Here is a 26,739-nt window from a genome sequence, read left to right as displayed (position 1 = left end):
AGGCGAAGACTCGTGGATGAATTTTTGCTGTGCCACTTTCTGCTGTGACCAGGACTTAACAGTTTCAGTGACTCACTAAAATCTCTATAACCCTCCGGCCAGCTGTCATTAGCAGGATGAAAGAAGATCAGAGTTCATAAAAGTGCTGACATCCTGGTCACGTTTTACTGTTACATGCTTCATGAGCAACAGCAAATGATTTGGGCCTATTTATACAGGCGGCCCCAGCCCCCTGATTGGTGGAGCCACTGTAGTTGGGGCTGTATACAGCTTCACCAGTGGTGCATTGTAACTAAATACATTTACTCTAATTTGAGGTTTTCTTTTCATGCAACTTTTTTACTAATACTCCACTACATTTCAGAGGCAAAAACTGTACTTTTACTCCACTCCAATTGACAGCTCCTAGTTACTATTACTACTTCCTAGTTACTTTACAAATTATGATTTTTACATACAAAACATACAAAGATCTTCTAAAATATGATGCTTTGTTATAAATTAAACTACCCAACAGTATATACAAGTACAGCTGAAAAGATTAAGTCAATTAATCAATTAGTTGATTGACTTTAAAGTATTTTTTTGTGCACAAATGTGAGGATTTGCTGCTTTTCCTTTTAATTATTTAAATTTATTTTAAAGTTTAGTTCAATTCTTTTTTTTAAATTTTTCTACAATGAGTATTTTTACTTTAAGTACATGTTCCTGGTTATATTTACACACTTTTATTTAAGTAACATTTTGAATGCATGCCTATTACTTATAACAGAGTATTTTTATAGTGTGGTATTAGTACTTTTACTTAAGGATCTGAATACTTCCTCCACCACTGAGCTTGACACAAAGCTCTACAGACACTCCTTTGGGCTGAAAAAAAGCATTCCTCTGTATGTGTTAAGGGAAAAAACTTTGAATTTATGTTTTGATTTAGATGTAGATGGTAGTATTTTCCTACAAAATATGCTTAAATTAATCATCAGTCCAAGTTAAGGCAAATAAATGACAATGCTTTTGATACAATAACTGATATTTGGTTAAAGATGCAAATGCAAAATAAAAAAAAAGTCCATATGACTGTACTCTTGACAGTAGATGATGTCACAGTGAAACTAAATAGGATTTTCAGGAAGGTTATTGCAGACACAAACCTATGCCCTTTGATATAGTAGTAGCCTCAGCTTTAGAAGTATTATATAGTTAATAATTAGTACATGTAATCATGTAAATATATTATCAGCAGTCAGAGTCAGTAGCTCAGTCAGTAATAATACATTGTGATATGTCTCAGTACCTCCACTCTGCAGTGAGCAGCTGGACTCCTGCTGTGGTTTTGAAGATCATTTGCTGCTTTAATCTACTGCCTCTAATTGCTTTTTTGGTACAGTGCACGCTCAAGTATCTGTGAAAGCTCACACCCTTGGATTGTGTTTGTAAAGACTGTTCCAGATGATACCCAAATAGCTCCAGTAATAACTATATTTTGCCTTTTTCTCTTCCGTTTTTTTTTTGTTTTTTTTCCCCCCAAGTGTGTAACATGTGGCAAGGCCTTCAAGAAGCTGTGGTCGCTACACGAGCACAACAAGATCGTCCACGGCTACGCTGAGAAGAAGTTCTCCTGCGAGATCTGTGAGAAGAAGTTTTACACCATGGCTCACGTCAGGAAGCACATGGTCGGTGAGTGGCCGCGACATCAGCGATCCTGGTTGGTCGCTTTGTTACTTTAGGTTTCCTTTTCCACAGATTGTTGTGCAGGGATTTGTTTTGGGTGTTGCTTTCCTTTTCCACTTTTTCGGGAGATAAGCATCTTATTTCCCTGCAGGCTTTACCTCATTCCCTGTGTCCATCTGTGTTTCAGTGGTTCGTGTAAAGTACCATATGTCATTGATTCCTATTTCTCCTTCCTACTGAAGGAGTGACTTGAGAGTTTGATGTGGAAACTTATAGATTATTCACCAGATGAGACACATCCATTGTCCTTAGCGGCGTAATTAGCCAATGAAAAAGCATCCGTGTTGTTCTTTAAGTGCTATTTTAGAGTAGCAGTTTGCTTATTTGTCCTCCTGCTGCTATAGATTGGCTCAATATTGAATACCATTAACTTATCTTGTGCTCTGTGTGTGTGTTTGTGTTTAGCCCACACGAAGGACATGCCGTTCACCTGCGAGACGTGCGGGAAGTCGTTCAAGCGCAGCATGTCCCTGAAGGTCCACTCTCTGCAGCACTCAGGAGAGAAACCCTTCAAGTGTGAGGTTTGAGCTCCTTTAATACGCCGCTGCTGCTGCTGCTGCTGCTGCTGTTCTCCACTTAACTCACATGAAGAGTTTCACTCCACCAGTTAAAAACCTGTAATTTCTGAAATGACTAGTGTCTTGAATGTAATTTAAATTAAATGAGCCTCTTTATGGCCGTTGCTTGTAAAATACTCATGTTCAAGCTCAAGGAATCGGGATGAGGCAGAGATCCAGATGTGCTGATCAAAGAAAAATCATTATCATTAAGAAATCATTCAGCTATCTTTATACACCCAGAACCCCATTACTTAGTTAAACTGTTTAGTGTGTTGCTTTCTGGCATCATTCTCACTCGACAACACACTTTTAAATGAATAGTCCAGCCTCTCCCGTTGTGAATGTGGCTGTAGCTTTTGCTGCATTCATGGGGTGTGGGAATATTTGATAGAATGACCGAACTGCTAAAAGAAATAGTTTGAAGTTTTGGTTAAAAAAGGTGCTAAGTTAAGTTACCTGCTGCTAGCTGACTGTAGTATAGTCTCTGTAGTATGTCAAAGTATTCCATTAAAGCAAAGATTTTGACATATTCTTTTGTTTTTAAACAATTTTAAGTTTTGAAACACTATAATCAAAGAACATTTTTCTCAACAAGGCTTGTAAAATTTGACCTATTCTCATATTTTAAGTTGCATAATTCAACATGTGTAATACTCATGATACATTTAATATTTCACAATAAATACTTTTGATTTTATTACTGAAATCTGTCACAATGTGTTTTACAGAAACAAATCTCACAGCTGAAATTTGAATCAAATATGTGAGAGATTGACATCATTATGGATCAGTTTAATTTAGCGCTACATTTTCCACATCAGATTAGATAAAACCCATCGAGTACTCTTTATTGTGACCACTATTTATGAGACTGTTTCTCTGATTGTTAAGACTTTGTGTAAAAATGTTCATCGTGTGCCATTTCAGAACTGCAGTGAGCGTTTCCAGTATAAATACCAGCTGCGTTCCCACATGAGCATCCACATCGGACACAAGCAGTTCATGTGCCAGTGGTGCGGAAAGGACTTCAACATGAAGCAGTACTTTGATGAACACATGAAGACACACACTGGTGAGTCACTTCTACACTACTTCTGAGAATTTTTTAAGGTCACAGTATGAACAGAATGGAGACCCACTCTGCGCCATAGCGTAACTAGTGGTTTAAAATTCCACGGGGTACCTTTTAAGTTGATATGGCGAACTGTTTAGCAAACAGTTAAATATTCACCATAGACTGTAACTGGATGTAGTCACTGGGACATCACCCATTGGTTTGTGGACCACAGTTTTGAAACCTCAAGTTTGGCATTTTGGCAGTCGCCATGTTGGTTTTTGGCCGTGGTCATCTTGGTTTTTTGTAACCAGAAGTGACACAAAAGGGTGGAACCAAGTACAACCGATCAAAAATGTTATAATTAACTTTCATGAACTGAAAACACAATGTGAAAGGGTGAAAGTTCTAAGATGAAAACACAGACAACTCCCAGACCGGACAACACCGTGGTAGCGACCTATCAATCACAAGGTAGCCACGTCCTAAAGCATACCCTGCTTTATGTTCTATTTGACTCTAAATGGGACCATAATTTACTAAATGAACATCATGCTGTATTGAAGAAGACTTGAAACTTGCGATTGAGACCATAAACTCATGTTTACAATGTTTACTGAGGTAATAAATCAAGTGAGAAGTAGGCTCATTTTTTCGTAGACTTCTATACAATCAGACTTCTTTTTGCAACCAGAGGAGTCGCCCCCTGCTGGCTATTAGAAAGAATGCAAGTTTAAGGCACTTCCGCATTGGCTTCACTTTTCAGACCCGGAGGTTTTCCACTAATATTTACACGTCCAGCAGACATGCAGTAACATTAGCACTTATTTAGAGTCGTGTTTCTGGCCACTTGATGAATGGAAGTCCAATACTCACTCTCCTTTTAACTCTGTTTTGGTCTCCATCAACTCCTGAGGGAACTATTTGGCTCTTTAGCTGCTAAATGCTCCACTGTGTTCACAAGCTAGTTGCTAACTTTGTCTGTTAACTTTGTCTACGGCTGCCTGCTGTGGCTGAATATGATGCTAGTGAGATGGAATCAAAATAGTTGTGGGTCAACATGATCGGGTGACAAGTATACAAATTTGATATATTGATTATAGCCGCTTTAAATGTTATGATGAATGTTTTTCAGCTCTTTGTGTCGCTCTCTTTGCAGGAGAGAAGCCGTACATCTGTGAGATCTGCGGGAAGAGCTTCACGAGCCGGCCCAACATGAAACGCCACCGCCGCACCCACACCGGGGAGAAGCCCTACCCCTGCGAGGTGTGCGGCCAGCGCTTTCGCTTCTCCAATATGCTCAAGGCCCACAGGGAGAAATGCTTCCGCGTCAGCAACCCCATGGTTACCGACGGCAACGACCCCCTCGGCCTCCACCAGCCCCTGGCCTCGCCCGCTGCGGACTCTTCCGGTCAGGTGCAGCTGGGCACGGCGCTCCCCGCCACGTCTGCGACCACGCCCGCCGCTGCCTCTAGCCCGCACCACCTCCATGGCGCCCAGCTGTCTCTTCCCCTGCTGCAGTCCATGGGGGGCCTTCCTCCCACCCCTCATTTACCCCCACCACCCCCCCTGTTCTCTGCCGGTAGGATGAACTCCAACAACTAACAAATCTCTGTAGCATCGAAAGCACTTTTGTTACTTTTTGTTTTTCTTAGAGCTTTTACGAGGACTCCTGCGGCGGGAGAGCGATGCACCTCAGTGACATTTCCGCTGAGGGGGAAAAACTGACTGAAGGCTACACACATACACCTACCACAATAAGAAATAGTTATTTTTTACTCTGTTAAATACAATAGATAACCTCAGAGTCCAGTAGGACGTGTCGTCACCGCGCTTCTCCTCATGAATTTCACGACTCCGTTCTGGTTTCATTTTTCCCACCACCACACACATCTCTCCAGAGCCTTGCACAATGCATTGATTGTAGCATCTTTTACAAAGTGGGAGGAAGAGTTTCCTAAATCCTCACTCATACGGGGATCATCAGTCGAGCAAGAATCACACTATAATGAGAATTTTTTCTGCCAAGATGTAGCGAGTGGTTCTGGTCTGACCCAGCAATAACCAAATGCTGATTTGTCTCTGAGCATATACATGTATATGGCATTGCCAATAACCAAATCCTGTTAGCTCACCTGCTATAGTTAGATAATGTTATACAGCATTTATAATCGATCCTGCACCTTACATTTAACTCTAGTGATATTTAAAATGTACTCCTAATTGTCTCCATTTTTATAACTGTGATAGTGTGTAATTCGTGGCACGTTACGTCAATTTGTAAGGACGCGAGCGAAGTTGTGATGGCGTGGAGAGTCGGCCGTGCAATGCAGTGTGTGGTGTTTGTGATGGTGTGTGTGTGTGTGTGTGTGCGTGAGATGAGGATCTACGTTCAGCTAATCAACGCTTGAGCTTCCCCCGAGTCAGGAGATGGAGTAATTTGTTGACTCTCATCTTTTTGCTTACATTAAGCAAGCGCGCTCCTCTCCTGTAGATCTGGCTTTGAGACGATATCGCACTTTTCTGTGACTTGTTAGTAAAAAACCCTAATGTACTCAGACCTACAGTATATTTGTAGGTTTAAAAATCTAATGTTAATGTTAACTTACATTTCCCAGCAACTAAACCCCGAACTGTGTAATTAGTTTGCAGAATATCAAGAGTGTAAGGGTAATAATATTCACACACCTGATTACATAGCTCATTAAGTGTGCACATTTCATCATGATGTATATTGTGAGAAAAATATTATATTACAAATGCCTAAATCTCTCAAAGAGCACTGAGTACTTTTGGCACAACAGAGCTCATCACTAAAAGGGCTCCTTCACTATTATAAACTAATCAGTTTCTTACAATGATGATCTGCAGAAGCTGATCAAAGTGAGAGACATGCAGTATGTTATACCCCCTCAAACATTTGTGGCTCTACGTGCACTTTTGACAATTGTTTGTCACAAAGCTAAAGGGGTAGAACTGAAAGAATCGAATCCTTGTCAGTAAAAAGTTCTTCTCTTAAAGCAATAGTTTTACATTTCGGGACACTTATTTGCTTTCTTGCCGAGAGTTAAATGAGATGATCGATACCACCTTCATGTCCGTGCGTTGAATTAACACGTTAAGTCTTGTTTGTTTTATCCATACAAAAACTGAAGTGGAAAAATAACAATTTGCTGGAGGTTAAAATGTGTTTGTGTTTTTTATTTAGCCAGGCTCTGCTCCATGTGAAGTCACAAATTGTCATTTTGACACTTAGTTTGTTGTATAGTTTAAACGAGGGGTCAGCAACCTTTACTATCAAAAGAGACATTTTAGGCAAAGAAAAAAAAAGAAAATCTGTCTGGAGCTGCAAAACATTTGATCATTGTGATGAAGGTATATAAGTCTAATGCAGTGAGGGCCAAAGTGCAAATGTACTACGGAGTATTAGGGTCACATTGAGGGGAAAAAAATCGGAGATTTCCAGAATAAAGTTATAATATCACGAGAATAAAAGTCGTAACTTTACAAGAAAAAAAAGTCAGAATATTACAAGAATAAAGTCATAACTTTACGAGAAAAAAAGAAAATAACACGTAAAATTACTACTTTATAATATAATGACTTTATTCTCGTAATATTATGACTTTATTCTCAAAATCTCTGATTTATTTTTTTCCTCAATGTGGCCCTAATACTCCATCCTACCATAGACCTACAACAATGATAAATAAAAATGAAAACTTAAACAAAATTATTAGTTATTCATTTCCATTTTTAAAAATCCACAGGGAGCCACTGGAGAGGAGCTAAAGAGCCGCATGTTGCTCCGGAGCCGCAGGTTGCTGACCCCTGGTTTAAACAAACAAGATTTAACATGTGCATTTGTGATTTTAGTTACCTTTGGACAAATCTAGGCTAGCAGTTTCCCCCTGTTTCCAGTCTTTATGCTAAGCTAAGCTAACCGGCTGCCAGCTTCATATTTATCATATGAGTGTGGTATCTATCTTCTCAGCTAACTCTGAAGAAAGCAAAGAAGCATACTTCCCGAAATGTCAAAATATTCCTTTAAATCTGACATTTTAATCAATTAATTGTCCAAAAAGAGTCTCTGTGCACTATCGATGCACGCCCGCTCACTTTATCCATAGATAGCCTACTTGTAATGTAGCGTTAACCTGTAAATATTGTTAAGATGTGTTTCTTCCTTGTGATTAATTCCTCATGTTTACATTTGGAGAGTCATTTGAATGTGCCCCCACGTGCGTCTTGGCCGGTACGACCGAAAGTTGGAATTTGTGGATAAGCTTTTGTAAATGTAATAAGCTGTTTTATTTAAAAAAAAAGACAAATTGAAGCACCTTAGCGTAGTCTTATGTCTCTAAGCTCACCCCAGTTACATGTATTAAACTCTTAAACTGCCATGGTTAAATGGTTAGGGCCACATCAGATGGTACTTTTTGTTTCTTCATGTGTCTAACACATGTTTTGTACTTTTGATTTGCTGCTTTTGTACAGGGTCCAGTTTGAGACTGCCCTTTAAATGAAAAGTCGAAAGCTGTTAAATTGTTGGATATATTCTGGCTGTGATAAATCCAATCTAGCCTTACTGGAAAGAGAGGTCCAGGGTCAGAAATGAGCTACAATTTAGACATTTTTGAGCAGTTTGATGTGGTAACTGCCAACGTTTTATACCCATCTAAGGATTGATGTAGTCATTGGTAGATTCTGGTTGTTGACAGAGAGAGGACTGAAGGCAATGTCACACAAACATGAGGACTGTTGCTCTCTTGTGGTATCTTAGTAAACTGCACTCTGTTAGCTACACTAAAGAAAGCCTCCCTTAAGAGTACATTATCATTCATAGTGTGTCTCTAGTTATCACTGGAGAAGCTCACTGGGATCATAAGAAACGGCTACAAATGTCACTGTTTTGAGAAGCACTAGCCCAAGAGATAATACTGAGATACTGTGGTTCTAGTTTGTGTATTCGCCTTATACTCGGAGGGATTTGAATGTTTTTGTGTAATGGATGATGATAGTAGCTGATGGTAAAGGAGGAGAGATAGTAGTTAATACTACTGATTTATGCACTTTGAATTTGATTGCCACGCTCGCCCATAACGGGGAACATGTACGCAGAGATGCGAACTGAAAAAGTGATGTCGATGCTCATAAATCTACAAATTACAGTCAATTTCTTTATATTATTTGTTCAGATTTGGATCAGAGTTTGTGGCAGACCGGTGTCCGAGGAGTCAGTTACGTGTCACCCTGCACCTTAACTGGTGTTTCTGTGTTTCAGTCTGCCTGTTTGACACTGTGCCGCTCTTTTAACAAAGTATTTGTGACTCCTCTCTGAGGGTTTCTGATTGGCTTGTTCTCCGATCGCTATCGTAATTATTAAGAGAAACTAGTTTTAGCTCTTACCAGTTTGCCCCTATTGAAGGGGCTTTAATATGTGACTGTTATATTTCATGCTATGAAAAAATGTAAAGGAAGTTGCCAAATTGAGTAATGAGAAATATATCAATTATTGTGAGCACTTTATACTCCAGTTCAGCTAGTATGGTTTGAAGGCTGATACAGTAGCAGTTATATGAATCGAGATCTGCTGATAGCAGGTGTGTTTTTTTTATATTTCCATGGCATAAGATCATAGGAAATTACAAAAATGCAGTCTCTGACAGAAATATGTCCTTGGCAGGTGTTAAGTCCTCTGAAACAACATTTTATTTAGACCATAGGGACGTAAAAATTGTTTGTTCAGACCCTGCAAAAAGAAGTCCTACTGTATGATCCTGCTTATACTAGTCTACTTAAGTTACGGGCTTCCAAACCAGTGTATTAATAATCAATTGCTGTTATAATAAATCAATCATTTTGGAAGTGAATGATGCTGAGCAGATGATCTGATATGTTTTTAAAGGTCAAAATGTATCCAATTAATTGGCAAATGGTAAAAAAGTAAGGTAAAACCCCCCAAAAGTACTTGTTTTACCATACTATACACACTATATTACATATATAGTTCATGCCACGGCGTTCAGAGGAAGTGTGAAAGTCTAAATCCACCCTAGAAAGCAGAATTTAAATGTTAATCATTTGTCTTGGATCATTTAGTGAACAAGTATTCCCTAAATCCAGCTGCAAACAAGACAAACCCCATCTGAGACATAATGAAAGCAACACTTTGCATTAAAAATGTATCAAAGACCGACATTTATGAGCCCTGACGTCTCCCAAATCTTTAAAAAAAAGGATATAACAATTCATCTTTTTATGCGTATGTTATTCTTAATTAATATTATAAAGTTAAATGGCAGAAGAGCTGAGATTCTGGAAACTGAGAAGGGAAATTTTGCACAGTCTTTAGTAGTCCTATATTCTAGGCAAGTATGTCTTTTAATTAGCCAAATTCTCCTTTACTGAGGCTAGCAGCCAAAGGCTTGTATTAGATCAGGCAAAGGTGGACCTGCCCTTGTCCTTAAATGAGGGTGTGTCAGTGATTAAGTGGGTGCCCAGACACCACAGTGACTGTGCATTCTGCATTGCACCCCAAGGCAAGTGTTTGTCACATAATGAAGCATTGAGCATGGCAGTTGGTACACAGCGGAGTGCTCATGGGATTGCCAAGTTGGGTCTATGCTGGGATTTGTAGTTTCGGGGGGGGGGGTTTTTGCTGCTAGAGCCGAAGTGTGTGTCCAAAAGGATTTGATTCTGTGGCCTTCAGCTTCAAGAAAAGTTTTGGGAATATTGCTATTTTATTATAGGAGCAGTTTACTAAAGTTTCATGACGATATTGGAGAGAAAGCATTGTGTGTTTGTAAGAATTTAAAGAAATGTGTTGATGAAAAAAGGCTCTTTTTTAAAAATGGAGGAGCAGCTTTTTTTTTTTTTTTTTTTTTTATCTTTCCATATTTTGGGTGCAAATTTATGGAGCCCCAAAACTGACAAAATATAACTGAATACATGAAAAAATAATATTGTTTGTTAAATGATTAAAATGGAATGACAGAAAATTTATCAACAACTACTTTGATAACTGATTGTTTTTAGTATTTTTTCTTTCTTTAAGAATAAATGCCAAAATGATCAGCTTTTCAAATGTGAATATTTTCTATTTTCTTCAGTCTGCTATGATGGTAAACTGAATATCTTTGGGTTTTGGACTGTTCGTCGGACGAAACAAGACATTTTGGGCGCTGGGAATTTGACTGTTTTCTGACATTTCATAGACAAAATTGATTATCGTTCGTTGCAAACCTACTTTTCCTTTAATCTCCAATCAGTTCTAAAAAAAAAAAAAAAAAAGTGACTTTTTGTATTTTAGCTTAGTTTGTTTGAAAAGAGACATTAAATCACACACATTTACAAAATGTAAAAGAAAACGCACAATAATAAAGTCTGAGAACAAAAGGTAATTAGTCATATTAGCTAGCTAACCCCAATTATCGTTAGCTAACAAAATTTGTTTTTGTTAGCTCGCCAGCTAAAGTACTTTAGCTACTGTTACAAGAGTTTATGAAGTGATAAGACAGCAGTATATAGTAGAGCATATGGATCATTATTACACGGCTTTGTTGAATACTTGATTCTTATTGGTCAATCACGGCGTTCTACGGTCTGTTATTTCTTTATAGCAGAACGCTGCTATATATAACAGACCGTTGCTATGGACACAGTCCTGAGGCTGAACTCTAGAGGACCATTTTTGTGTCAAATTGTTGATTTCTTAAGTTAGTAGCCATGTAATAAACAGGATAATGTACAACTAGCGTACAGCTAGCCTTCAGGGCGATGCAAAACCCCTACACTTCGCATCAGGGTCTTGCATCGCCCTGTCGGGGTTTATTTCACAATAATGACCAGCTCGCTGTACATTATCTCTTACTTAACATACGTCTATTGGCTGGTGTAGTTTTATAACAAAGGTTAGCTTCGGCTAGTCCTCTTAATTGCTCCACGAATGTTACACACACACACAAATAAGTGTTTTGCTTTTTTACCAACTGATTTGAGGTTAAAGTAAAGTTCTTTTTTAACTGACAGTATTATTTATTAGCGTGTTCAGTTGTATTTTTTACTCATCTGAAATTGTTAAACTACATTTTGTCAGTTTTTGGGCTCCACATAAACTAGAGCATAAAATTGGAAAGCAAATGTTGGTTATTTTGCATGTGAAAGTTTGGTCGGCTGTTCTAATAAGTTTGTTCGATTGTGACTTTCCCCCTTTTTGGGCAAAGATATATGTGATAATAACCATAGGCACCAATGCCATAGTCAATTGTATTATCCACATACCCTCTACATTTCCCATACTCATACTGCAGCTGTGTTAAATCATAATGTGTACTGTTATTTGCTGATTCTCTACTTTATAATGTAAACACTATGTCTTAGTTAATGTACAAAGACCATGTGTAGGCAGTAGTTGTCAAGTTCAGCTATATTAAAATACTAAAAACCGTACAAGGACAATAGTGTCTAGAGGTGCTAATAACATTAGACTGTATTTTCTGTCTTTTATTGTATTATTGACTAGTGTTTACTGTCTGTAACACAGCAGAGCGTAATGAAATCATTTCAATATTAAACAGTATAGATATATTATTGCAAACGGAGATGTGTGCTGTGTTTTTGTTTCTGCACAGAGAAATCTGAACTGTACTGAACTATGCTGCCATCTGTTGGGAAATGCACAACACATTTCTCCATGATTGTCAAGGTGGTGTTAAATACATTTTATTCCATTTCAGTGCAAAAAATGTCAACAGGCTACAGATTGTTTACAGTTTTACAATCTCTATCAGATTAAAATGACAGAAACACACATATATAAAAATGTCTTCAATCAAAAAAAAGAAAATTGTCCATGACATTAAGCCAGAAGAGCTGCTATAGCATATTGAATACAACTGTAAGCTGATTCTTAACGTCTCTATGTAAGCTGTCACTGTGCACAGATTTCTACATCTTGGTGAGGCGCAGGGTGTTCAGGCGGACCCCCATAACAGTGGCTCCTGAAGCGTACTGGATCTCTCTGAGGATCCCAGTCCACTTCCTGTCCGTCTCGTTAAACCTGAGGAGGTGAACAGACTCTGGTCATGAAAGGTAAAACACCGACACACACTGACAAAATAGGGTTGTTTGTATAAATCATAAATAACAATATACACTTCCTGTTTTACTTTCTGTTGACATGTGGTCCATTGTGACAAAGGGTGACTTTATCTAATCATAGCTAAAATGAAAGTACCAGGAGCGCTATGGTTGGTTGAATGAATGAATGTGTGTGTGTGTTCTGACCCACCTCCAGATGTCGTTCATCTCTTTGGGAATGATCTCTTCGCTGTCCTCCAAAGGCATCATGGCAAATCCTGATACAGCGTACAGCACGCCGGCCAAAGACACCAGGTTCAGAGAGCTACGCTCCTGAGGAAACACTTCGAAGTCTGACCACCTGAAAAGTGTAAACACACACACACACAGTTCAATAAGGTGCAATACACTTCAAGAAGGCTCAGGTCGATTAGGAAATTTATATTTTTTAAGCTAAATTTTAATTTAAGTTTTTTAAAATTAAGTTAGTAATGTGAAAATGTGATGAACAACAAATGAACTGCAGTTTAATTCACTGAAATAAATATAAAAATGCAGTAACCCAGTAAATCAAACTGTATCTCTACAGTGTATGAAGTGCACGTTCAAAAGGAATTGTAATTTGACTTCACACCCTGAGCAGTTATCACACGCCAAGCTCACTTGTTTGTAGCGATGTCGTACACCTCCACAGAGTCTGTCAGCCCGGTGTCGGTGACTCCTGTCGCCACATATATTTTGTCCTTATGAAAGGTGGCTCCGCATAAAGAGCGTGCGACCTTCATGGGTGCGAGCTCCTTCCATTCAAACCTCCTGGCGTCGTATGCACACATCTTCTTCAGACAGCTCCTTTTCACAAGAGAGACAAGAACATCTCTCTTTATATGACTTTTATTAAGAACAATATTCCATGTGTTGCTGGATTAAAGAATAAAGCCGTCACTCTTGTAACAGATGGATATTAAGATCCCACTTAATACTCACTTGTCATCTCCCTTTCCTCCAATCACATAAACAACATCATTGTGGGATATCGTTGCATGTCCGTAGACCGGGTAAGGAAGTGGCTCTGATTCGCCCCATTTAAAAGATCTGTAAAGGTGTAAATGATTTAGGATTCAGTCCTGAGAACAGCAGTCTAATAGTTAAATGAGTCACATTAACTTGCACTCACTGTCTGTCATAGACCAGAACTGCGTCCAGCGTGTGCTCCTTCTCCTTCAGCTCCCTCCCTCCCAAAACAAAGATGGAGTTCTCGGCCTCGCCCAGCCCAAACAGGAAGCGGGGAGACGGGAGGGGAGGCATCCCCAGCCAATCGGCAGTGGCCGGGTCGTACTGAGGTCACAGGAGATCAAACATTTGTGAATGAGGTTTTGTTTAGTATACACAAGAGTATAGAAGCAAAGAGACAAAACTTCTGCCGCCTATTTGGACTGAAAACGCTTATTATATTCATAATATTTTATTGTTCAACACAGGCCATTTCGGTCGAAAATGACAATAGAATAGAAATAATTTAGTTTTACTTTTGTACGATGTTTTACTGTTGTCCAGTAGTTGCTTTCAGTCCGAAATGACGGAAGCGTAGCTTTGCTGCTTGGCGCTGATGTTGCAATGGAACGAGCAATTGACTTTCACTTTTTGGCAATATACTGTACGGTCTTTGCACAAACACTGCAGGGAGATGTACTCAGGTTAAACCCCATAACATCTAATGTCCCCCTTTTTATTTCCCCTTATGTAGCCTCATGTATAAAGCATCTTTATCCACCATCATTGAAGCTATATGACATTTACATTGAGTGAGATATTCAAACTCCAAACTCCATGATGTGTTTGGCTGCACCATTTTAACAAACCAGATATATTCTAGATGTCTTATGCATCATTTTATTCCCAGAATTCCCCCTGACATATTTGGTATCTTTGGAAACTTTGAGCCCAACATGAGAATGTAAAATACGGTTTTGTTTAAACACACCCACCGGTGGGGCAGTGGCTTTAAAGGGTTTAATACAAATATTGAGCATCGTTCTGTAGTAGAGGGGTCATATCAGGTGTTGCATCAAATTTAACTTTTTAGCAATAGAGGTAAAATATAATTTCCCTTCTCTCAAAACTTTATTCCCTACCTGTAGGAAATAGGAGCACAGCGGATCTTCTTTGTTCTGTTCGTCATAGAATAATCCTCCTGCCACAAAGATCTGGTTCTCCTTGGTGACCAGGCTGTTGTGGTTCTTGGGAATCTGCGTGGAAAGCGATGCTACGAAGCAGTCGTTCCCTGTCGGGTCGTAGGCCACAGCGCCCGCCTCGTTCACCATCAGTATCAAGTTCCTGACAAACATGCCAAATCGCAGGGTATCATTCAGGATGCCTGGGAGAAGACCTTCTTCTTCTTCCTCTTCATCTTTCTCCTCACTCTCCCCATTTTTCTCTGCTCCTCCCTCCTCCTTCTTGATTTTTTTAACCTCCGGCATTTTCCCGGCGTGAGCGTCCCTGATCAGCTGGAGTTTCTCCTGCAGCTCGGGATTAAAGCAGATCAGTTTGTGTTTCTCCACTTTCTCCTTCAGGTATTCCTCGTTGACCAGACGCAAACGAACGCAATCCAGCAAACCCGACAGATCTTTCTCTCTGCTCTCAGTGTCCCGGGACATCCAGTTCATCAGAGCCTCGAACACCGCCTCCTCTGTCTCTACGTTCAGGTTGTCGTTCGCTAATATGGCCGCCAACTCATTGGGGAGCAGCTGGAAGAACTCCTCGTCTCTCGAGATGAGCTCGAAGCGCTCGCATGCGAAGTTTCGGGCAGAGATGGCCAGCCTGGGGCAGTCCAGCATGAGGCCGAGCCTGAAGACAGCAAGGCAGTTGCTGAGGCTCAGGCGCTTTTGTAGGAAAGACACACATACGGTGAAGATTGAAGGGATCTGGTAGATGTTAGCCACCGCGAAGATGTCCTGGACGTTCTGCTCCGTCACGTTGATTTTGGAGGTGTACAGGTACTTGAGGATCAGCCCCATGACGCCCGGCTCCACGTCCTCCAGGACGATCTCTCTCTTTTTGCTCTCCTCCAGGTCAGACAGGAAGATGGAGCGGAAGTAGGAGCTGCAGGCGCACAGGACCAGTCGGTGGCAGGGGAACTCCTTGTCTTTGATCTTCAGCGTGCAGTCTATCAGCTTGTCGTTCTCCAGCAGCTCGAACAGGCCATCCTGGAGCAGCGTCTGCTGGTACATCCTGGGTTCGTCCATGGGGTTTATCGGCAGGGCCATCGTTCCTGGCAGTTGGGAGTTTGAAGAGCCTTTCAGGGGCTTCAAATCAAACAAAAGTGGACCTTCTTTATAGCAGAGTTTTAGTTTGTAGCCTGGAAAGAGGACTCAGAGGCACAGTCAGTCTGCTATTAGCAGCTAAACCCAGGGACGGCCCACACCCTCAGCTGTCCTGACCCTTCAACTGAGCTCCAACTGGAAGGTTATTTATAGTCCGGCGGCTCGGTGTGGAGCTATGGGCTTCTTTCTGGAACATGAAATGCAATATCCACGCTTCAATCCCCTCTCCCACCTCCAAACCCCACCCCTACCCACTCCCCAGGAACATCCACCCACTCCCAGACAGCTGACACATTGCTTCATGGGAAATACGTCCACCCTGAGTCATGGTGGATCTGGAGTGGATGAGGGTGCCCCCTGAGGTCTCTGTGACTGAGTCGCTATAGCAACAGTGTCACTCTGTCAATTTGTTATATTACTACATTTCCATGATATTCACATTGACAACTATTGAAACTACTGTTTTTAAAGGTTTTTTATTTAAGTTGTATAATTGTATTCTATTTTACTGTTATTTTATTAATCACTTATTTTTTTGTATTTTAATTTGTATAATTGTATTCTATTTTATTGTTATTTTATTAATCACGTATTCTATTGTATTTAAGTTGTTTAATTTTATTCTATTTTACTTCTACATCTATTTTTTACTTCACACGGTTTTAATTCTATTACTGTTATTAAAGCTTTTAATTATATTTTATTACATTTTTATCATTTTAATGTCTTGCCTACATTGGTCTGAAATTATCAAATTGTTTAATTGCTGAATTGTTTTGTTGTTTTGAATTAGTTCGGTCTTTTTTCGGCTTGTCAGTCCTCTGTGAAGCACTTTGAACTGCACTAATTTGTGTGAAAGGTGCTATACAAATAAAGTTTGACTTATATTGTAACTTTATTGTGGTGGTGAAATTCCATATTTTAATATTGTCAACAAATCCCATTAAAAGATCAAAATCAACAATGAATTGTTGCTACTAACAATTATTTTCTATGTATCCAAAGCCTGATATATCTTATTCCTTTGTGCCACAGACCTCCATTGTTGTCCAAAAACTGTTAAACATATAAATGAGGGGACATATTTCTTCTTTACCATGAACATGGGCACTGTAGTTTATTTTGTTTATGTTATAAATCCCACATACTCCATTCTGCAGCCATAAATACTCACCAGCACACCAATTGTGAATTCATCCGCGGCTTAAAATAGTCCCCAACAAAGACACAATTTACTTCTGTTCTAGGATGTTTTGCTAAGAACTACAGAGCCAGACTGTTACAATGTTTTGTAGATGTGTTTTTACAATACATGTTTATATATAAGACATTTTAGACGTACAGTAGTCAGGCTATCACATGTTCAGGTCCAGTGATTCACCACAGGTGTGACCAGAGTTAAAAGTGTTTCCAGTGTGGAGGCATCAAACAGGGATAAAGCTGCCAACTGCTGATGTAATGCTACAGAAATACTTCCCAACCCTAATGACAAGATTCAACACTGACTCACCCACTGGAAAAAAGAAGCCCTTCTTCTCTCATTCGTATTCAAACAACTCCGTCAGAAAGGAAACTCTCTATAAAGACACAAAACATTTGAACAAATCTTTTGCCATTTATTTTTTTGCATTGATGACAAAAGTTTCAGAAAAATGAAATTTAGTTTGTGACATCACTACGGTGTTGTTACACTTATTGCTACTCATTTTCAGTTAAATGTCTTTCATCAAGCTCTATTTTTTGTTTAATGGTGGTAAATTTATTTACAGTTAATGCTGTTTTCTACACCAGCAGGAACCGAGCATCCATTCACAATTCATGGTTTAACATCTGGACTGGCGATAATACTCTTGGCTGTATACATCCTAGTGAACATAAAGTATCTACTCTGCTTTTTCCTTGCTAGGATCTGCGACCGGTTGAGCAGCGGTGGGTGCAGCTGCAGCGCCGGGCGGGCTGGTGGTGGAGGCGGCGACGGCGGCGTTTGGAGGGGGAGCAGGAGGAAGAGGATCGGGATCATCGATGAGGGCCTGCCTCCTCTCTCTCTCCTTAATCACTTGAATCAGGCAGTAGGTCACAAACATGACGATGATGGTGGTTATAGGGAAGCCTGGGAAAGTAGAAAAACTTGTTAAATAGGAGCCATTAGTCTCATTTTCAGGTGTATACTTGTAGTTTGGGTTAGTCTGCTCTGATTGGTCAACCGAACCAAACTCTTCGGACTCTGCTCCAGCTCCGCTCTTAACTAGCTTTGTTTGAGGATGTGTCAAACTAGCCACTAGGCAGGTATTATGCAAATGTGTTACTTGGTGACATCACCACGTTACAGAAGAAAAGGAGGGATTTCAATCAAGGCGTTTCAGGCAGTTCAGGAGCAGTGTTTCCGTGGGGAAAAGTCACTCCCTTTGGCGTGGACTTTGTTACTTTGCAGCCCTTTTACATGCACAAAAAAAAACTATATAACGCACTAAACGAAAATGAAAAAGCACAAAAGCATAACCGGTCCTCTTTAATAGAGTTGATCAAAAACTTTTCACCTTTGAGAAGTAGCCGCTTGGCGACCAACTTGGCAAAGTCCAAACTGTTCAAGGCCAGGATGTTGTACAACACGATGGTCCAGAAGTTCAAAGTATTGAAGACGGCTCTGATCCGGCGGGACGTTGCTCCCGTCATCTCCATCTGTAAATAAGACATTATTAATAATACACAAAAAGCATGTATCTAAGTGAAATGTAAACCTCAGCTAACAAACCTCAAGCGAAGCAAAAGGCTCCATGGAGAAGACTTTGGTGGTCCACAGCTCAAAGTTGAGGCCGAAACAGTTGAAGAAAGCCCAGAGCAGCGCCACCTCGCAGGGTCCCAGCCAGAGGATGGTGACGCCGTAGGTGCACAGAGTCGCCACCAGCTCATCCACCACATTCTCATGTTTCCCACCCAGGTAATTGTACACATACCTGTGGATAAGCACCCGATTTGACTGTTATCAGGCCATTACATCACCATAAGCACCATAGATGTGAGTCATTAGGGCCCTACGATGCCTACTACATTGTAAAATTGAAAGCTAAACATGTTCTAACACGTTTTAAACTGCATGAAACTTTACGTTTTGAAGACAAACGAAACAGTTTCTTTAGATTTAGGCAATAAAACTACACCTTCTTTTGGTTTGGGCAACAAAAACATTTAGTTAAGTTTAGGGAAAAACATCATATTTTGGCTTAAAATAACTACATTTCAAAAGTGAAAGTGAAACTTAATGCTTGTGAACACAGAATAAACGTTGTTGGTTTCACATGGGATATAAATCCCAGCCTATGGGTGAAAAATGTATCCCATCCATCGCCCCTAACCTCCACCTCATACGGAGTTTCATGCTGTCTATACTACAGCACCTGACTTCCGCTTCTGCTCCTGTCATAATTAATACGGTCGCTGGAGGTCGCTGTTGTGTTCTTTTATACCTTCTCTCTGTGATCTACCATGTGAATAGAGGATAAAAACTAATATTGTGTGTAGTAGGCCCCTATTGACCCACATATATGGTATTTATAGCGACTGATAACAGCTATTTAATGGCCTGATAACTAATCAGCTGGGATAATGGACAGCAAGATTCATTTGTCAATATTAGTAAGACTAATTCAATTTATTGATCTCACTTGCACAGCCAGTCGTTGATCCCTCTGTCAAAATGTCTATGAAAGGAGAAAAAAAACAGGTTTAGTTTTACACATTTGTATCCTGAGTATAATCAGCCAAAGCTGTGTAAACTCAACTCACGTTTCAGCGAACATGTAGAGCATCGTGATGCATTTTGGTGGCTTGGGAGGGTCCAGATGATCCAGTCTGGACACTGTGTTGATGACTCCAAACATGACAGCTGCTTTCACCCAGTCATACACCAGGTTGAAGTAAGCAAGGCCCACTGGAAAACAATGCAACTGCATTAGCATTCAATGTTTTATTGTCACACACCAAGAACAGAGAAGTCCGGTTAACATGCCACAGCATTGACTGAAAACATTAAGTATTTCGGGGAGGAGGCACAGACCTAGAGCCCAGTCGGAGGCGTGCTTCAGCAGCTTCAGGTCGGTGGGGATGGTGAGGATGTACATGAAGTGGAAGAGGACGTCCACTACGATGATGACTCCCAGGTGAATCAGGCCCTGCTGACTGATGTTCCACATCTCCCACTCTTTCCTGGTCAGGTCAGACTTGTTGGCCTGCAGAGGGCAGCAGACACATATCATAAAACCACAGACCTCCACAATGCTATACGGCTACATAAGGCATCCTCTGTGACAAATCACACAATGATATTTATGTTTTTCTCAAATATTTATAATAATAATATTTCTTTTTTTTTCTGTGAATTATTGTCTGATTTTCCCTATTTAGCCCTCTTAAAATAGGGAAAATGTTGGTTGGCCTGGTCATAATAAACCTTAGACATATGTGATATTGCTTTCTTTAAGGGGCAAAAACATCTAAAAGGTTGGGAACCACTTCTCTATAAACACAAAAGGGCACTAAATTAACAAGGCCCATGATGCCTGAGCTGCTGGATGACTGGGAATAGTAATAAAAACATAATTTAACTTATAATGAAGAGGAAAAAAACAAGGAAATTGACTTCTCCCCCTCTCTATGACTTTTTCATTATGTGATAGAGCATTTATATGACTTTTCTGCATTTAGTGTCACGGTGAAGATATTGTGATGTTTACACTAAACAGTGTTGAACTGTGTGATTTCATGTGAGTGCAGGCAGGTTTCATCAGATCATCATAGTATTTAAGATTATAGTTGTAGGGCTGTAGGTTGCTGTTTATTCACAGTATTGTATATCACTGTCAGACTGCCCTTAATTTACTTATTTTAGATTAAATCTCTTTCTTTTCTGCTTTTATATGTGTGAGGTTATTATAGTATATGTTAGCACATATTTTGTTATTATCCCTGTCATTGACTAAAGTACAAAGTTTTTTTTCAATACATGAGTGCAAATATGCTTCTGCCTACTTCTGCCTACTATTACTATGTGTGAGTTTGTGTGTTTGCTCTCGTTTTCATTGCCGTGTCTTGTATGTGGTCTCTTTAAGTGGGCGGTGTTAACACATCATGACCTCTTGATGAGGTTTAACTTGAACACCTGGCCTCATTGCACTTTATACCCTGATGGAGACAGTTTGTGTTGAAACTTGTTGGTTACCCATGCTTTGATAAAGGATTTGATTGCCTCGGATGCTTTTCAGAATGCCAACCTACACCATGGACTTCAATTCAAAGTAAGCTGGACAGCTTTTGTTTTTTTTTATTCTTAATTTAACTTACTTGAATATAAAACTTGTCAAAGGTCATGATGGGCCCAAAATAGAAGAAGGGGAGGTAGAAGTTGTACTTGAGCAGCTCCAGGATGTTGTAGTTTCCATCTTTCCTGTCGCAGTTCTCCAGAGCAAAGCTCATACAGCGCATGATCGTGAACCCACAACCTCCATAGAAGAGAACATGACGCAGCTCAAAGTCACCCTCCACGAAGCCTGACTGTATGGAGGGGAAAATTAATCAGGAAACCATTAATATGCATACATGTTGTGATGTTAAACTTCTGTTAAGTGGCAGCGGTTTACCTGCCAGGACACGAAGGGTTGACACTTGAATGTGGCGAGGGTACAAAGGCCGGTGACGAAGCACAGCCAGCGTATCTTCACTAAAGAGATGCTGTAGAGGAGGATACAGTGGGACAGGATGAGGGTGATGTAGGTCCAGCCCATACTGGTCCACACGGCCAGCAGCCCGTACACCATGTACACCAGGGACCTGTACTGTGGGACAGACATGTAGGGTCACCACCACTAAGTACATATACTCAAGTACTGTACTGAAATTCAAATTGAAGGTACTTGTATACTTGAGTATTTACATTTCATGCTACTCTACACTTGTATGTCTCTACATCTCAGAGGGAAATATTGTGACTTTTGACTTTTTCATACCGTTCCTGTTCAGTGAAAACCACGTATCTCCAAATTTGGGGATTTTGAATGGGAGTTTTTCCGATAAACTGAAAAATTAAGTGTTCCTTTATGGGTTGAGAAAAGTCTCCTATGATAAATAAACTAAAAAATAAAAATAAGCTGCGGATAATAACATCTCTTTACAGTCAATTGATTAATAAGAAACACTTCTTTACTCTGCCAATACTGAGAATTTCCACCATTAAGAAAACGTTTACTCAAAGCAACTAATATAATAAAATCTACACTTAAGGATAGACTTTCACCACGAGGCTCTGCAGTGTTGTTAACCAAACCAAACTAAATATAGATCTACATCTCATTAGTTGTCTCTTTCATTCTTTATCTACAGCCATCTCTCTCTCCACCTGGTCCCGTTCATCATCTACTGTTCAGCTAATGATATAAAAAGCGACTGTGCAATGTTGTAAAAATAAATTGTGACAAAGAGGATGTTCAAATGTCACCAAGTATTCATAATAACACAACACAGCGAGAGATAAACCTCAGTGTCTCTTCCACCTCATTTCACAGTGGCTCTATGTCTTTGCCTCGGATCATTAAACCTGAGTCCTTTACATCCTTTATCCTCCAATCAGTTAATCAATCAGTTAATCAATCAGTTAATCAGTCAGTAGAAGCACCTGTGGAGCCAACATGGAACAGATCTTAGCGAACAGCACATGACCACACAGAGCGAACAGGATGTGCTCTCTGAAGGTGGAAAACCACATCATCCACTCGAAATCAGCCGTTTCCTGTAGATCAATGATAAAAAAAAAGAAAAATTAGAAACATTTTACATCAATGTCTTGATAAACTATGAATGTTATCTCACCATTTTCCTCCCAAAGTAGTACCATCCTGGCTTCACGCTGGTTTTGAACGTCTTTCTGTTTACACCGGCTGAAAATAGGAAATAAATGTAAAGAAAAATACAAAGAAATGATGAAATTTGAAGAAACGTAGCTGAGTATATGAGTATAAATTTAAATTTTCTTTATTAAAATTGTCTTGTCCTTGAATGTAGATGTTAAACTTTTGTTACAAGCAAGCGACAATAAATGCAGAGGCAACACAGGACCTATTTTCTTCTCGTGCTCTCTGTGGTATGAATACTGACACCTGATCTCCTCTGCGTGGTCTGCATAGCTTTAACTCTTCACCCTCACACATTGACTCTACCCTTCTACTGTATGTAGACTGTACATTGTGTTGTCTGTATGTGACTGCACACAGCTAAACTCATGCCTCAGCATCAGGTTCAATGTCCAGACTCATTTTTCAGGTTAACAACTGCACTGATTTTTTTTTAAAAATATGAGATTTGAGAAGCTCATATGTGGTTTTGTGTTTGCACATCTGCATGAGTTGAGCATACGTTATTGTATTTGTTTTTTAGCAGCCTTTCTCATTGGATTTCACTCACATAGACTTTTGTTGCACTTGTCTACTTTTGGAAAAGTTACAGTTAACATAATCATTTACTCTAAGTTTGCTCTGCTGCAAAAACTTACCAAGTATATAACAATAATAATATAAATTACTAGTCAAAGTATCTCATAACTCTTAATATAAGCCCCAATCACCTAACAAGTAACATTTCAGTGAGATATAGGGACTTATTTTGCATCTTGAATATGTTGTTAAATGAAAAAATACTACTTTGGAGCATATTATGACACACAACACTTCCTAATACTAGTGTAATATAGCTCAGAATGAGTTTTCCCAGCTAATTCCAAGATCTCTTTTTATCTTGAAAGGCCTAAATATTAAATCTGATTTCAAGAAATCTTGGAAATCTTGTTCCACTGGCCGATTTTTTTCACTTATTACAAGCAAAAACACCTTGTATTCATTGTTTTGTTTTTTTTTTACTTTTTTTAAGTAGTTTTTTTATACATATATATCCGTTTCATAATTTGTCACATCTAAAATGTGACGCATTGCATTGTGAAACTATGCTGTTTGTTCCATTGTCATTTTACACAGAAGACATTTGTCACAGTAGGGAGTATCGCATATTACGTTTTGTGGTACTGTAGTCATTCTCAAAAACACTGTATTGAACTTTGTTTCCATGCAAAGATTCGTGGCAGACAGTGGCTCAGATTGCACAAAAGTAGTGCTATGATGTTGGATGTTACAGGGATTATGATAAATTCAAATGCAGATCCCACCGTTCTGATTTCATTGAAAAAAGTAAACTTTTTTTACTCAGTTTTTATGCATATGGTGGTGTTCTGACAGTTTTCCTAAAATTAGATTTAAAAAATTGCAATATATCGCCTTGTTTACAGAATCGCAATATATCGCAATATATTGAATTGTAACCCCTGGATCATGACACAGTCCTATTCAACACAGATGACTGTGTGCATGTCAATCGGTATCAGAGTCATTAGCAGATTATTAACTGTACTTGATAAACATGATATTCTTGTACTCTTTCCACCTGTGTGTGTGTGTGTGTGTGTGTGTGTGTGTGTGTGTGTGTGTGTGTGTGTGTGTGTGTGTGTGTGTGTGTGTGTGTGTGTGTGTGTGTGTGTGTGTGTGTGTGTGTGTGTGTGTGTGTGTGTGTGTGTGTGTGTGTGTGTGTGTGTGTGTGTGTGTGTGTGTGTGTGTGTGTGTGTGCGCGCGTGCGTGTGTGTGCACGCGCTCTCATACTCACAACTGGACACGTCAAAGATCCAGCTGGAGGCCCAGAACATGGCCAAACAAAGCACCGTGTTGTAGAAATAGATCTCATATTTGGGAAGTGCAGATTTGATCCCCATGGCAACGCAGACAGGAAGAGCTCAGGAGGCTCCTGAACACACAAACACCAAGACCAGTCAACACTTAATCTGTAAAACCAAAACAGGTTTTGTTTATGAAATGACAACGAATGGCATCACAGTACAGCGCGTCTGGGCTCACCGCCTCGCCCTCATCACTTGTACAACAGGAGCGGACACGTTATTGTATAAAACTAAAAACCAAAGTGCCACTTCAGTGATTGTATGAGAGACATCTCTTCCAACTGTAACTAATAATAGGCTTCTCAGCTTGTCAGTCATTCTTGATTTAGGTCACTGTCACATGTGATGTACTGTATTCGCCCTGATATAATATTATTAGAGGTGGAGAGTGACAAAATGCTTTGACATCTTGTGGTATTGTAAGTACTGCACAAGAGGAACTTTCCTTTCTGTGACACTTTATACTTTTACTCCACGATACCTCAGAGGGAGATTTTGCATTTTTACTGTACTTTACTGTAATTTGCACTCATTGTAATTAGGCATTGTGCCAACGGTGGAAGAAGTATTCATGATTCTTTATTTACTTAAGTAAAAGTATCAATACCAAATTGTAAAAATACCCCTTTTAAAAGTAAAAGTCCTCGCTTAAAATTGTACTGAAGTAAAAGTACAGAAGTATTAGCAACAAAGTAAGTATCAAAAGTCAAAGTACTCATTACGTAGAATAGCCCCTGTCAGTGTTTTTTTTATTATATAACATTGGGTAATTTTATTGATGCTTTAGCATGTAAGCAATACTTTATCGTGTTGGGTACTTTATTATATAACAATGCATCACATTTTATAAACTAAAGTAACTAAAGCTGTAAAAGAAATGTAGTTGAGTAAAAGTATAATGTTTTCCCTGTGAAAGTAGAAGTATAAAGTAGAAGAAAATCTAAGTTCTCAAGTGAAGAACAAGTACCTCTGAAGTGTACTTGGACAGTACAGTACTTGAGTGAATGTACTTTCCAGGTCGTCTGCCTTGTACTGAGCCATCTACAACATCATTGTACAACATATCAATAACTTAACACTGGTAAGGGAACCATTTATACAGAGCTTTGTTTTAATAAAGATATTATCAGTAAAGGATTTGTACACTTCTGCTACTTCCTCAAATGCACATGCCAAATATAAATATAATTATCCATATAACAATACAGCTGCATGCTTTATTCTGATGTCTCTTCTGTAAAATAAGAAGCAGTTCTCTTTTACATTCGAGAGATATCAGAGTACTGTAGAATGATGCAATATTGTCTCTGTGAAATGATTGTTTTAAGTCCTAAAAGTCACCATCTATTGGGAATTTAACTTGCTTGTGATTATCAGGTAAAAAGAACAGTAGAGGGCAAATGGGCAAGTTGATAAACTCAGAGACACCAACAGTAGTCTACAGCTGCCTGCTATTTTTAACCCAAAAACTTCTCTGCAATGAAGTTATTAATTTGTTCATTTGCATCACAACAATTGTTTATAATGCGGAAAATATATTCAAAATTGTATTGTAAGTCTACACATAATAGCACCTGCACATCTTTTTAAAAACTCTATTAAAATCTCTGCCTGTTTTCTCTTCACAATGCCTGCTGTTGAAATGCCACACGGTCACGCACTTCAGTTTGTCCTCCGCAGCACCTGTTGTGATACTGACCTTGAACGCAGCAGTGGCCCGAAGGAGTTGTTATAAAAACACTTAAATCTTTTTTTCCAATTTGTTCAACAGGGGGAAAAAATGCAGATTAAAATCTCATATTACAAAAAAAATAAATGGATGTAATAAAATGTAAACTGTTGCATGTACTCAGGGTGGGCTGCAGGTCCCTCTGACTCCCTGAGAGGGAGCTGCCACTGGTTAAAGGTGAAATGATGTATTTATACTTTGACCACTGACACAGAGGGGGCGGACCATGAGGGCTGCTAACACACTGTAAGCCACCACATTAGGAGGGTATTACTTTTATCTTGTTTTAACCTCAACCTAAACCCACTTACTGCAGCTATAGTAGCTCTATCATGTGCAGAATAGTGTCTTCATTGTGATAAGTCACATTTAGCATCATTATATGCAAAAGAGCATGAATTACCATGAATATGTATTTGTTACATTTGCTTATGTGTGCTTTTGTTTTTGTAGGATTACAAATTAAAAGCCCTCCTGTCTCGTTTCTCTAGCTGCTGTAA

The 26,739-nt window shown here is 39.4% G+C and overlaps 3 protein-coding genes across 4 annotated transcripts in view; 1 reads left to right on the top strand and 2 right to left on the bottom strand.

Moving 5' to 3' along the window:
* Nucleotides 1-6,669, top strand: part of zbtb47b (zinc finger and BTB domain containing 47b) — a 28,586-nt gene extending 21,917 nt beyond the window's left edge. Inside the window, exons 3-6 of the mRNA XM_037757433.1 lie at nucleotides 1,530-1,677; nucleotides 2,137-2,252; nucleotides 3,219-3,363; nucleotides 4,505-6,669. Coding sequence (XP_037613361.1) covers nucleotides 1,530-1,677; nucleotides 2,137-2,252; nucleotides 3,219-3,363; nucleotides 4,505-4,950 — 855 coding nt within the window. The 3' untranslated portion in view covers nucleotides 4,951-6,669. The remainder of the gene's footprint in view (nucleotides 1-1,529; nucleotides 1,678-2,136; nucleotides 2,253-3,218; nucleotides 3,364-4,504) is intronic.
* Nucleotides 6,670-12,053: 5,384 nt separating this feature from the next.
* On the bottom strand, nucleotides 12,054-15,879 carry klhl40b (kelch-like family member 40b). The gene is made up of 6 exons (XM_037756622.1): nucleotides 14,559-15,879; nucleotides 13,601-13,761; nucleotides 13,411-13,518; nucleotides 13,090-13,275; nucleotides 12,638-12,787; nucleotides 12,054-12,406 (listed from the first exon to the last, which is right to left on the bottom strand). The coding sequence occupies exons 1-6, from the start codon at nucleotides 15,687-15,689 to the stop codon at nucleotides 12,295-12,297; spliced, it is 1,848 nt and encodes a 615-aa protein (XP_037612550.1). The 5' UTR covers nucleotides 15,690-15,879; the 3' UTR covers nucleotides 12,054-12,294.
* A 1,460-nt stretch (nucleotides 15,880-17,339) lies between these two features.
* Nucleotides 17,340-26,415, bottom strand: hhatlb (hedgehog acyltransferase like, b). 2 transcript variants are annotated; one of them, XM_037756623.1, is made up of 12 exons: nucleotides 26,210-26,415; nucleotides 24,441-24,578; nucleotides 22,605-22,672; nucleotides 22,411-22,524; nucleotides 21,380-21,574; nucleotides 21,084-21,293; nucleotides 19,801-19,972; nucleotides 19,530-19,674; nucleotides 19,409-19,444; nucleotides 18,499-18,700; nucleotides 18,284-18,425; nucleotides 17,340-17,856 (listed from the first exon to the last, which is right to left on the bottom strand). In XM_037756623.1, exons 2-12 carry the CDS (start codon nucleotides 24,544-24,546, stop codon nucleotides 17,630-17,632), a joined length of 1,617 nt encoding a protein of 538 aa, XP_037612551.1. In that variant the 5' UTR covers nucleotides 24,547-24,578; nucleotides 26,210-26,415; the 3' UTR covers nucleotides 17,340-17,629. The 2 variants fall into 2 exon arrangements, with proteins under 2 accessions (XP_037612551.1, XP_037612553.1); XM_037756625.1 differs by lacking the exons at nucleotides 22,411-22,524; nucleotides 22,605-22,672; nucleotides 24,441-24,578; nucleotides 26,210-26,415 and adding an exon at nucleotides 22,135-22,269.
* Nucleotides 26,416-26,739: the final 324 nt, after the last annotated feature.

This window comes from Sebastes umbrosus, chromosome 21, assembly GCF_015220745.1.
Source record: "Sebastes umbrosus isolate fSebUmb1 chromosome 21, fSebUmb1.pri, whole genome shotgun sequence".
Lineage (NCBI taxonomy): Eukaryota > Metazoa > Chordata > Actinopteri > Perciformes > Sebastidae > Sebastes > Sebastes umbrosus.
Note: the sequence above shows the minus strand (reverse complement) of the source record. Positions and strands in the feature narration are given on the sequence as shown.